Source organism: Oryctolagus cuniculus, chromosome 2 (assembly GCF_051225735.1).
Source record: "Oryctolagus cuniculus isolate XC-2025 breed Fujian yellow rabbit chromosome 2, ASM5122573v1, whole genome shotgun sequence".
Classification (NCBI taxonomy): domain Eukaryota; kingdom Metazoa; phylum Chordata; class Mammalia; order Lagomorpha; family Leporidae; genus Oryctolagus; species Oryctolagus cuniculus.
This window is the reverse complement of record NC_142868.1, coordinates 144,657,517-144,670,568: the sequence shown is the minus strand read 5'-3', so window position 1 is coordinate 144,670,568 and position 13,052 is coordinate 144,657,517. Positions and strand designations below refer to the sequence as shown.

The 13,052-nt window shown below is 38.9% G+C and overlaps 1 protein-coding gene across 12 annotated transcripts in view; it reads right to left on the bottom strand.

The window, feature by feature from the left end:
• Positions 1-13,052, bottom strand: part of WDPCP (WD repeat containing planar cell polarity effector) — a 321,214-nt gene that overhangs the window by 138,735 nt on the left and 169,427 nt on the right. For all 12 annotated transcript variants that reach the window (XR_016229321.1, XM_051842841.3, XM_051842854.3 and 9 more), the window contains one exon: positions 11,452-12,061. Coding sequence is in view for 11 of the 12 variants with exons in the window: in XM_051842841.3 (XP_051698801.3) it covers positions 11,452-12,061 (610 nt within the window). In the remaining variant the exon portion in view is untranslated. The remainder of the gene's footprint in view (positions 1-11,451; positions 12,062-13,052) is intronic.

Below are 13,052 nucleotides of genomic sequence, written 5' to 3'. Positions count from 1 at the left end.
CCTTGGGCTATGTGACTTAATATGTTGAAGTGTACTGCCTAATAAATGGAACACTTGGATGTCTTAGAGAACAATTCTCACTCAGTGATAAAACAGAGCACTTAAAATCTTGGCAAGACACCTCAGAATAAAATCCCTTTTTCCCACTGAATGGACTCAGTGTCTCATCATGAAAATAATACTGAACACCTGACGACTCTCACACTGTTTTGATTCTTAAACATACAAGATTCATGGAAGGCAGTGTGAGGTGAAAGAAACAGGATATTTGAAAAAAGACAGTCTATGCAAACATAAAACAAAAGTAGGACTAGTTACACTGGAGAAAACAGACTTGAAGACAAAATTTTGCATATATAAATGACCAAAAGATCAATTCGGGGCCTGCATCGTGGCTCACTTGGTCAATCCTCTGCCTGCGGGGCCGGCATCCCATATGGGCGCTGGGTTCTAGTCCTGGATGCTCCTCTTCCAGTCAGCTCTCTGCTGTAGCCCAGGAGGGCAGTGGAGGGTGGCCCAGGTGCTTGGGCTCCTGCACCCACATGGGAAACCAGGAAGAGGCACCTGGCTCCTGGCTTCAGATCGGCGCAGCACCAGCTGTTGCGGCCATTTGGGGGTGAACCAATGGAAGGAAGACCTTTCTCTCTGTCTCTCTCTCTCTCTCACTGTCTATAACTCTAACTGTCAAATAAATAAATAGCCGGCGCCGCGGCTCACTAGGCTAATCCTCCACCTTGCGGCGCCGGCACACCGGGTTCTAGTCCCGGTCGGGGCGCTGGATTCTGTCCCGGTTGCCCCTCTTCCAGGCCAGCTCTCTGCTGTGGCCAGGGAGTGCAGTGGAGGATGGCCCAAGTGCTTGGGCCCTGCACCCCATGGGAGACCAGGAGAAGTACCTGGCGCCTGCCATCAGATCAGTGCGGTGTGCCGGCCGCAGCACAGCGGCCATTGGAGGGTGAACCAACGGCAAAAGGAAGACCTTTCTCTCTGTTTCTCTCTTTCACTGTCCACTCTGCCTGCCAAAAAATAAATAAATATTTTTAAAAATTTTTTAAATAAAGATCAATTTAACAATGTAAATATCTTGCTTGTGCACTTAATGCCAAAGCACCTAGTTTTATAAAACAAATATTTAAGCTAAAGAGAGATGAGAGCTATACATTTAGTACAATGGTTAAGACTCTGCTTGGGACACTCACATCCCATATCAAAATGACCAGGTTCAAATCCAGATACACTTCTGATTCCAGCTTCTTTCTAATGTGCATCCTGGGAGGCAGCAGGTGATGCTCAAGCAGTTGGATACCTTTACTCATGTGGTAGACCTAAACTGAAAACCTGGCTCCCAGCTTCAGCCTGGCCCAGCCCCAGCTGTTGCAGGCACCTGGGGAGTGAACCAGCAGATAGAATATCACTTTCTGTTTGTCTCTGTCCCTCTGCCTTTCAGATAACATTGAAAACAAACAAATAAATAAATATAATTTAAAGGGGGACAGAATAATGCAGGACTTCAATACTTCACTTCTATCAGGGGACAGATCATGTAGACACAACTCAACAGAGAAACATCAGAGTTAAACTACACTATAGATCAAAGAGACTTAACAGAAATTTACTGAACATTCCATCTAACAGCTGCAGAATACACATTGTTTTGATTAGGAGATGGAACATTCTCCAGGACAGACCACTTATTAAGCCCCAAACCAAGTCTCAACAAATTCAGAAAAATCAAAAATGTATCATGTACCTTTTATGACCACAATAGAATAAAGCCAGAAATTAAAAACAAAACAAATTTAAGAAATTATGCAAATAGAAGCTAAAAAATATGCTAATGAACAAACAGTGGGTCAGTGAAGAAGTTAAAAAGAAAATTTTAAAATTTCTGGAAACAGAGACTGCCATTGTGTCCTATGGGCTTAAGCTACTGCCTGTAATACCAACATCCTATATGAGCACTGGTTCCAGTGTCAGCTGCTCTGCTTTTGATCCAGCTCCCTTCTAAAGCCCTTTGGAAAGCAGCAGGGGATGGCCCAAGTGTAAAGTCCCACCCATGTGGGAGGGTATACCAGCTAGGGCACCCATGTGGGAGACTCAGAAAAGTTTCTAACTCCTGGCTTTGGCCTAGCCAAGCCCTAGAAGTTGCAGCCATTTGGGGAATGAACCAGAAGATGGATTATCTTTCTCTCTCCACTTCTAACTCCTTTCAAATAAATAAACCTTTAAAAGAAAAAAAGAAGATCAATGAAGAGTTGTGCTTTTTTTCTGGAAGACAAACAAAATTAAGGAACCTTTACCTAGACTAAACAACAAGATCTACAAACACAAGATTTCATTTAAACGTGAAAATCAATCAATACGATCCACCATATGATAAGGTAAAAAAAAAAAACATAAAATAATTTTAATAAATGCAGAAAAAGCACCTGAAAAAAAAAACTTAACATCCACTCAGGGTAATTTATCTCAGTGGGCTAGAAATGGAAGGGAACTTCCTCAATCTTAATAATATTATATTTATATTGAAGAACTGAATGCTTTCATCTAAGATTGGAAACAAAGCAAGAATATCTTCAGTTATCACTTTTATTTAAAACATATTTTACTGGATGCCCTAGCTGGTATACCTAGGGAAGAAAATGAAATAAAAAGCATACAGTTTATATAAGAAGGTGTAGAAGTTTTTTTTTTTTTTTTCTCCAGATTTATTTATTTATTTGCAAGTCAGAGTTACACAGAGAGAGGAGAGGCAGAGAGAGAGAGAGGTCTTGCATCCAACCGATGGTTCACTCCCCAGATGGCCACAACAGCCAGAGCTGCGCCAATCCAAAGCCAGGAGCTTCTTCTGGGTATCCCATGCGCGTGCAGGGGCCCAAGGACTTGGGCCATCTTCTATTACTTTCCCAGGCCACAGCAGAGAGCTGGATCTGAAGAGGAGCAGCCGGGACTAGAACCAGCACCCATATGGGATGCCGGCGCTTCAGGCCAGGGTGATAACCCACTGAGCCACAGCGCCAGCCCCCGATGTATAAGTTTTAAATCCATTTTTTTATTATCACCTATATAGTAAATACTAAAGAATTTACAAAAAAAAAAAAAAAAGATCTCACAACCACTCTGAATGAGTTTAATACAATAGCAGAACAAAGGTTCTATGTTTTGAAAATTTATTTCTACATAATACCAATGAATATAATAACATCTAAAATCATGAAATAGGAATAAAGTTAATAAAATACTTACAAGATCTTTACACTTAAACTATAAAACACTTCAGAAAGAAAGTAATGAAGAACTACACAAAGAGATACTATTGTTCATGAATAATGAGGCTCAATCTTGCTAATTTTTTATTCCATCCCAAAATGATTGACATACTCAATATAATCACAATCAGGGCTAGCACTGTAGCTTAGCAGGTAAAGCCACCGCCTGCAGTGCCAGCATCCCATATGGGCATTGGTTCAAGTCCTGGCTGCTCCTCTTCTGATTCAGCTCTCTGCTACAGCCTGGGAAAGCAGCAGAAAATGGCTCAAGTTCTTGGGCCTCTGCACCCTCCTGGAAGACCCAGAAGAAGCTCCTGGCTTCTGGCTTTGGATTGGCCCAGCTCTGGTTGTTGCGGCCATTTACGGAGTGAACCAGTGGATGGAAAACCCCTCTCTCTCTTTCTCCCCCTTTCCCTCTGTAACTCTGCCTTTCAAATCAATAAATAAATCTTTAAAAATATATATAATCACAATCAAAATCACATCAGGTTTTTTTGTAGAAACTAATCAGTTTAAAATCTGTATAGAAATGCAAAGAATTTAGAGTAGCCAGGACAATATAAAAAAGAACAAAGTTGGGAGACTAATGGTACTGATTTCAAGACTCACAGTAATTAAGAAAGTTATGGTGCTTGCTTAAGTACAGGTATATTGCACTTGATCTTAGCCAAAAAGCCGAGAAGTGATAAGTACAAGTATATTGCTTAGCGGAAAAGAATGCAATCTATTAATAAACATATACAAATATGGTCAAGGCATTTCAACAGGCGAAAAGGATATTCTTTCCAACAATTGGTGATAGAAAAATTGATATTTAAAGAATTAATTTCAATCCATATCTTATATCATATGCAAAATAATAACTTGAAATATACCATTAACTGAAATGCAGCAGCTAAAACTTTAAAACTTCTAGAAGAAAATCTTAATGACCCTGAATTAGTTTTCACAGGTAGTGCACGAAAAGTACAATAAATAGATTAAGGAATTGGATTCCATTAAAATGAAAAACTTCTACATAAAACACACCATTAAGAAAATGAAAAGGTAAACTATGGGCTTGAAGAATATATTCACCACCCAAGTATCTTGCAAAGGCCTTGTATTCAGAATATATAGAGAACAAAAAAAAAAAAAAAACCTCTTACAACTCAATAGTAAGGGAATAAATAATCCGAGTAAGTCTAGGCAATAGATTTGTATATGTGCTGCCGAAGCAAGCACATAGGCAATAGATTTGAAGATATACTTTAGCAAAGAAAATATATGGTAATTAAGAACATGAAGAGACACTCAATTCAAACAGTCATCAAGAAAATGAAAACTGACTCCACTACACACTCACTAGAATTGCTAAATTAAAAAGACCAATAATATAAAGTGTTGGGATGTGGAGCAACTTAAATTCCCATAAATTGCTGACACTCGATAGTATAATTACTTTACAAAATAGTCATTTTCTTCTGAGGTTAAACATACAATTAAAATATGGTCCAATCATTGTCTTCTCTGAAGTTATTCCCAAGAGAAATGAAAATAAGTTTTCATTGGCCGGCGCCACAGCTCACTTGGCTAACCCTCCACCTGCGGCGTTAGCACCCCAGGTTCTAGTCCCAGTTGGAATGCAGGATTCTGTCCCGGTTGTTCCTCTTCCAGTCCAGCTCTCTGCTGTGGCCCGGCAGTGCAGTGGAGGATGGCCCAAGTGCTTGGGCCCTGCACCCCCATGGGAGACCAGGAGGAAGCACCTGGCTCCTGGCTTCGGATCGGCGCAGTGCGCCAGCCGTAGCGGCCATTTGGGGGGTGAACCAACGGAAGAAAGACTTTTCTCTCTGTCTCTCTTTCTCACTGTCTAACTCTGCCTGTCAAAAAAAAAGTTTTCATGCAAAAACTAAGTACATTAAAGTATACAGAATTTCCAGTCATATCAGCTTAACCCTGGAAACAACCCAAATGTCCACCAACATGGGATAGAATAAAAAAATTGTGGAATATCTGTAGAATTGAATACTACTCAGTAACATAAAGGAAAATTTTGCACATACACACTAATATGAAAGACTCTCAAAATTAATGCTAATTACAAGTACCAAGATTCAAAAAAATCTATATAATCCAATTTCTATAAAATTCTAGAAAAAATAATCTATAAAGACAGAAAGGATAACACTGTAATCTTTGAAAGAGGTGAGGATTAACTAGAAAGGCCTTTGGAAGACTTTTTTGGAATGACAGAAATGTTCCAGATCTTGTTTATGGTGGTAATCATGTAGGTTTGTTTGCTGTTCAAAACTCGTTGAAGTGCACATTTTAAATGGGTGTATATTATTTATGTAAATTATATATCATTAAGCTTGATTTAAAAATTCATCACCATTCTAGTTGGGAGAATGTAGGATGCTTTCTGATATAAAAGTTCATTTCAAATGATATGAGATTCAAATTTAAGATGACTAGGCACTTAATAAAGAATCTGCCATTTCTTTCCAGCAATACTAATTATCACTTGGTTAAAGTGTAATATTGATATAACTTATTACAAATAACTCTTTTGGGGAGGAAATATACCTTCAAAATTCTAACAGAAAAACCTGTACTTTTTTTTAAGATTTATTTTATTTATTTGAAAGACAGAGGCAGAGACAGAGAGGTCTTCCATCCACTGGTTCACTCCCCAAATGAGCACACAGCCGGAGCTGAGCTGATCTGAAGCCAGGATCCAGGATCTTCTTCCAGGTCTCCCATGTGGGTGCAGGGATCCAAGGACTTGAGACATCCTCTGCTGCTTTCCCAGGTGCCTCAGTAGGGAGCTGGATCAGAAGTAGAGCAGCCAGGTCTCAAACTGGTACCCATATGGGATGCTGGCTCTACAGGCTGTGGCTTTAACCTGCCGTGCCACAGTGCTATTCCCAAATCTATATTTCTTGAAAAGTTTCTTTGAAAGAGCAACACTTGAAGCCAGCGCTATGGCAAAGCAAAGAAGATGCCAGCTACCCATATGGAAGCTGGTTCAAGTCTTAGTTGCTCCACTTCTGATCCAGCTGTGCTAATGCACCTGGGAAAATATTGAAGAAGGCCAAAATGCTTGGGACCCTACACCCACGTAAGAGATCAGGAAGAAACTCCTGGCTCCTGGCTTAGGATCAGCCCAGTTCCAGCCATTGTAGCCATTTGGGGAGTGATAGAAGATCTCTCTGTGTCTCTCCTTCTCTCTCTGTGTAACTCTGCCTTTCAAATAAAATAAAATAAATCTTTTTTTTAAAAAAAAGGACAGTCATACACATCATCTATGATTCTCAAAATTCTATGGAGAGGGGATGCTAGCTTTAATTCTTGTTTAACATTATCAGTTCAACATTTTAACTTTTTCCCAACTTTGCAAGCTGAAAATACTGGGGAGACATGCGGGGCAAATGGAATATTATTAATATCACCATGGAAGTAGTGATGGTGAGAACACATGCCATGGTTGGGAAGCTTCTCTAGTGTGGCACAACTGAGAGGCAGAAACAGGCTTAACAACCACTAAAGTATTTCAAGATGGAGAACCCATGACCAAATCTGTACTGTTAGAATGACCATTCTAGTAGCAGTTCAGGGGATTAGCTGGATTATGGAATAGGAAGATTAGGAAGCAGAAGAGTACAAATAGAGGGTCTCTGCTTGATTATGGTAAGACAGGAAAGGTCTAGATTAAAGTAATGACAGTGAGACTGAACTGAATGAGATGTTTTGATAGTATTTAAAAGACAGAACTGATGAGATTTGGTCACTGATTATACACGGAATTAGGCTTGAAGGGAAGATTCTAGGATGACTTCCATCTGAATAATTTTGCCATCTAACAGAGAATACAAGAAGAACAGCAGGTTTGTGGAGAAAATGGTCACTTTATATCTAATCATGAGTTCGAGGCACTTGTGTCTATCCATGAATAGGTATCTAGCAAGCCAGGAAAAAATGTGGATATGGAACCAGGAGTGGTCTGGGATGGGGCCAGAAACGGAAGTGTTTTGTTCTGGTTACTAATGCTGTAACAGGACACCACCACAGCCTGGGTAAATTACAAACAATTGGAGTTTATTTGGCTCACAGTTCTGGAGGCTGGGAAGAGCCACATCTGGTGAGGGTCTTCTTGTTTTATAAAATACAGCAGAAGGACAAGCAAAAACATGCCTGACAGAGAGGAAGACTGAGGATCAAACTTAAACACACTATGAGGATAACTAACTCTCAATAGTGGTTTTAATCCATTACTAAGTGGAGTTCTCATACCCTAATCACATCTTATTACTGACAAGTAAATTTCAACATGAATTTTGCAGAAGACATGCAAAGCACAGCAAAATAATTAAATTAAAAATAAACTCTCAGGGCTAACATAGGGTAAAGCTGCTGCCTAGGACACTGGCATCCTATACAGACACCAGTTCGAGTCCCACTGCTCTACTTATGATTCAGCTCCCTGCTAATGTGCCTGGAAAGCAGTGGAGGATGACCCAAGTACTTGGGCCCCAGCACCCAAGAGGGAGACCTGCATGAAATGCCTGGGCTCCTTGCTTTGGACTGGCCCAGCTTCAGCCATTGTGATCATTTAGGGAATAAACCAGCATATGGAAGATCTCTCTCTGTCTCTCCCTCTCTTTCTTCCTCTCCCCATAACTCTGCCTTTCAAATAAATAAATAAATCTTAAAAAAAATAAAATAAACTCTCAACCTATACAAAATGAGACAAGAGCTAAAAAATGGAATCTTGGAGAGCCTGAAAATTTTCATGAGTAGGTAGAACAATATCATAAAAAATGTGGTATAAAGTTCCAATTCAGGTTCATAGAAGACAAACGTGAAGAGAGTTCTATGACAGTGGAAGTAGTCAACAATCAAGTGCTGGAAAGTCATTAAGAATATAAGTAGGAAGTTACTGGTAAGCTTTCCGAGAGCAGTTCGAGGACAATCCTGAAGCCACAAACCAGAATATAGTGATGAGAAGTGAAAAAGCAGATAAAATCAGTGCTCACTATTATTTCAATGTTTTTGGCTACAAAACAAAAGTGAACGTTTAATTTTTAATAGACAGGAAACAATTTTAAGGAAGTTTTGTTTGTTCTTATGATATGGCTTGGATCTGTTTATACGCTGATATAGTAAGATTAAAAGGGGCTGGGGAAGGTGACAAAGTAAAAATGTCAAAGGGAATGCTGAGGGATCCACAGTGCAGTCCTTGTATAAGCAGTCTTTGACCAGAGGAAGGGCTCCATTCTCACTGAATTGAGAGGGTGGTTGGGTGCTTGATTGGGTGGTGAGAAACAGATAAACTTTAAAAACTATCAATTAAAAGGCGAAGTCCTCTGTTGAGAGGGTAGGGAGTTGACTTTAACAGATCAGTGATAGGTACTGATAAGAATGGAAAAGCTTTATTATCTCAGGAGCAAGGTTAGGACCTCCCCTTTTGAACACAGATATATGTGGAAATATTGGATAATGATTGCCACAAAAAAGAAATTTTGAATACTGCACAAATCTATCTAAAGCAATATTTCTTGGATTTTTGTGTAAGAGAACAACACTTATGGCTACCTCCTGAGGAAGACATGTTCTTCAAATTCTTTTTTTTTTTTTTTTGACAGGCAGAGTGGACAGTGAGAGAGAGAGACAGAGAGAAAGGTCTTCCTTTGCCGTTGGTTCACCCTCCAATGGCCGCCGCGGCTGGCGCGCTGCGGCCAGCGCAGCGCGCTGATCCGATGGCAGGAGCCAGGAGCCAGGTGCTTTTCCTGGTCTCCCATGGGGTGCAGGGCCCAACCACCTGGGCCATCCTCCACTGCACTCCCTGGCCACAGCAGAGAGCTGGCCTGGAAGAGGGGCAACCGGGACAGAATCCGGTGCCCCAACCGGGACTAGAACCCGGTGTGCCGGCGCCGCTAGGCGGAGGATTAGCCTAGTGAGCCGCGGCGCCGGCCATGTTCTTCAAATTCTAACAACAGAGGTTATGGCCTTTTAATTCCCAACATATTTTATATGATCATTGTAAGGATTAAGTATGGAAGCTCTAGCCCTAGAACAGTTTTCCTTCAAGATTACATTAACTGACCTAATCTAAGAGTCAAAAATCTTAGTGTACTGGCATCCACCACTGCCACATTTACACATGACAGCATTCTATTTTAAACTATGATCTATGATCTAGCTTTACAATTTTAACTGGTAAGCTACACCTTTCATGTCAAATTTTCCAAAGACTTGCATAACAAGCATCTGAAAAAAATCTCATAAATACTCCCTGGTGGGGAAACTGCACATGCAACTACCTGTTTATATATGCAGTAACTTGAATTATACATGAAAATTCCACAAGGATGCCCAGAATCAGCACTGTGTTAATTCAAGAAGTATATTAATTTTTTGGATGTATTTAGTAGCAGATCACAAGAAAAATCTGTTCTTTAAATTGAGTTTTCTTAAAGAAGAAAGTGCTAGTTAGAAACCACTATTTCAAGGAATCTACTCTTCCCAGGAAAAAATAATTTGTAATAAATATTACCCTTATAATACATTAAAAATGAAAAATAAAACTAAAATTTCTTGGAAATTTCACATTTCCATCTTATAAAGAGGCTATAAGACTGTACTATTTCTCTATTCTTTAAACTTGAGTCATATTGAAAATAAGATTTAAATGATAAATGTCAGTTGTAGAAGTTATCACCTTTTCACCGGAATGCTTGACTTCTATTGGATAATTCTCTTCCAAGAGACCTTCTTGGGAAAAAGAGGTGACAGCCAACTCATTGCCTAATTGATTTAGGAACAGTGCCCAGGGAGACAGTCCAATTAAGTTTACTAGCTGGCAATTAGCAGGAAGCCCTCTAAATCCCTACACTGAGAGCCTGTTTACTTTAGTAAGAAGGCAAATGTGCTAGAGATAGAAAGAGAAAGCTGTGCTTTTTGCAAAGCTGTTGTGAGTAGGCCCACAAGGGAGGGCTGAAGAAAAGCTAGGTACATGTGAGCAGAGAGCCTTCTGTTTGACAGAAAACTGAGTAATGTAAAGGGTGAGAGGGACAGGGACAGAGATAGTTTTAACAGACCAGCAAAACATCAGACATCCACTTTAATTAGCGCTGTGTATGAAGACACACACTGTTAAACATGTAGCTGGGCAAAGCATAACTGTACTATCCTATAATAAATGAGATTCCAAACATTTTTTTCTGGGACAATATTAGCATGATGAAGAGATTTAACTGCAATTTTGTTATGTGGAAGGAACATAGGCCTCACATTTTATGCATTATATCTCCCAGCTTAATATAATTTTCACTAGATTCCATATGTTCAATTTCAGAATCAAGTGGATTCATTAAAAAAAAAAAAAAGGTACACTGAAAGCCATTAAACAAACATTATAATGTCTTTAAAAACTTTAACTTGGTACCACAGAGCCAAATCCTTATGAGGTTTTAAAATGTATTAACTTTTCTTTATTTTCAAGTAGTCATAATGCAGATTAATGAAAATTCACTTTCAAATCTAAGTGAGCTTCTTTCAACAACATTAAATTATATAAAACAACCTAGTTATTACTATTTCAGGGAATAACTAGTAATACAAAACTGTAAAAGGCAAATGAATCATCAGCAAAAAACTTCATGTTAAAGTATTCAGGCTTAGATATATTAATATATAATTTTATAGATATTGATAAATTCTTTTGAATATTTTTATCTAAAATTGAAACAAAAATTATTTTTAGCAAATTTTAACTAAACATCTGTTTCCTTTTTTTTTAAACACTTCACACAGTTCCAATCTGGAAAGCAACAGACACCAAAGTTTTATAGAAAAACTATTATATTCCTACAACACAGAATTTGTCCATGGATATAGGTACTTTTTTAATTGTTCACTACTACTTCTTATGGAATTCCGTAGCAGGACACTTTATTTTAGAAATTACCAAATGTGAAAGTTTGGGCTTTTTAAGCATCATGATAGACAATTAGCACAATTTTCAAAGTCTTCAATATCTTTGGCTTTTAGAAAATTTCTTTGGCTTTTAGAAAATCACCCACATGAATGGTAAAAATACTTATGGGATAATAAATGGAAAATTTACATTTCAACAATAGTTTTATTTCCTTAATTATGTCACCATCACACACACTTTAATTTGCCCACTCAACTTCCAACTTACCAAGTTTAAACAGAAGCACACCCATAGGTCCTCGGTCAAACCTGATGAAGAGGAGATCAAAGATGTCTCCAATTTCTGACTTCTGAGACACAGCGTGAGGTGCTATCCACTGCATTTGAACAAGACTGCTAGAAACAGCAAAGAATTTATTGAATTGCAAAGTCTTCTTGGGTAAGAGGTCTTCAGCCAGGAGCTGGACCTTAATAGGGGACAGAGCCATATCAAAAATTTGCAGCTCTCCTTGATTGCTACCAATTAGCAGAATGGTACCACTTGGATGGCAACTTATTAATGAAGGTAAAAGTTCAGCCTGGGCTAAGACAGTCACCCTACGGTGAGTTTCATATAGAATTACTGAAGAATCTTCACAGCCCAGTATCAGTTTTTCTTCAGTAATGTTCCTGCAGCAGCTGATGGCCTTTGATTTTAGTGGTATTCTGGTGACTGATACACACTGCATTTTGTTTCTAATACATTCATAGATGCAACTGTCAGCCATGGGCTCTTTGTCTACACTGATGGAGCGTTCCACTGTGAGCACCTGATATGGCTGTTTGGTGCCAAAGCAAACATCCAATGGATCCCATTCTGTTCGGACAGAACTCAGAATCTGTAAAAAATGTATCAAATATATTCAGATAAATCTTGGTTTTTCTTCAGCTGTCACACACAGCTCTTGAAATTAATCCAGAAATCTATTAAAGACCATGAATTCTCACATAAAATATCAGCAATATCTAAGTATGTAACAGTACATAAAGCATATATATATCATATAGAGAACATATTCACATATACAAATATATGTGGTGTAGCTGCAGGAATTAAACTGTAAGATTTTAACATTAACACTTTGTTTTGGAAAGTCTAAATCACTTAGACATATACCACTGTGGTGGAATGAGAAGGCCATGCCAAGATGGCCGCTGGCAAGCAAGCATCAGTTACTCAGGAATGGCTTCAAAAACCACCTGGCAACAGGCTGTGATGTGATGGCTTTGGATACTGCCTGGCAACAGGCTGTGATTGGTTAGGGCATAAACCGCTGCTTGACTGGATTGGCTGCCTTGGCTATTTAAGCTGCTGTACCAACTGAAATAAACGAGTCTGCAGGCTGCTTGCCTCTGGCCTGCTTTCACCTGACTCCCGGGGTCTGTGTAGTGACTCCGTGCCTTTTGTCCTCACCATGCTCCTCCTCTCAGAATGAACCCACCTCAACACACCACAATAAGTAAAAATTAATAAGGTAGACTTTTAAATTTTAAAATAATATGGTTAGCAGAATATCCAAAATGTTATAAGTTAGAAAGAGAGAATAAGTTAGCCAATCATCTTCCCACCACCCACATTTCCCAATTCTGAAATTACTGGTAAATTACTTGCCAGAAATTTGTGTTGGGCTGGCAAAGGAAAAACTCTAACACTCTGTCAGCAGCCTTACAGAAATATTTTATTATTAGAAAGGATAAGGATATGAAGGATGGTTAAGTAGACAAATGACTGATAGAAAGAAAAAGTGTTATGTACCAGTTTTAAAAGTTAAAAAAAAAAAAAACAGTCTCTTTCTGTATAACTCTTTCAAATAAATAAATAAATCTTAA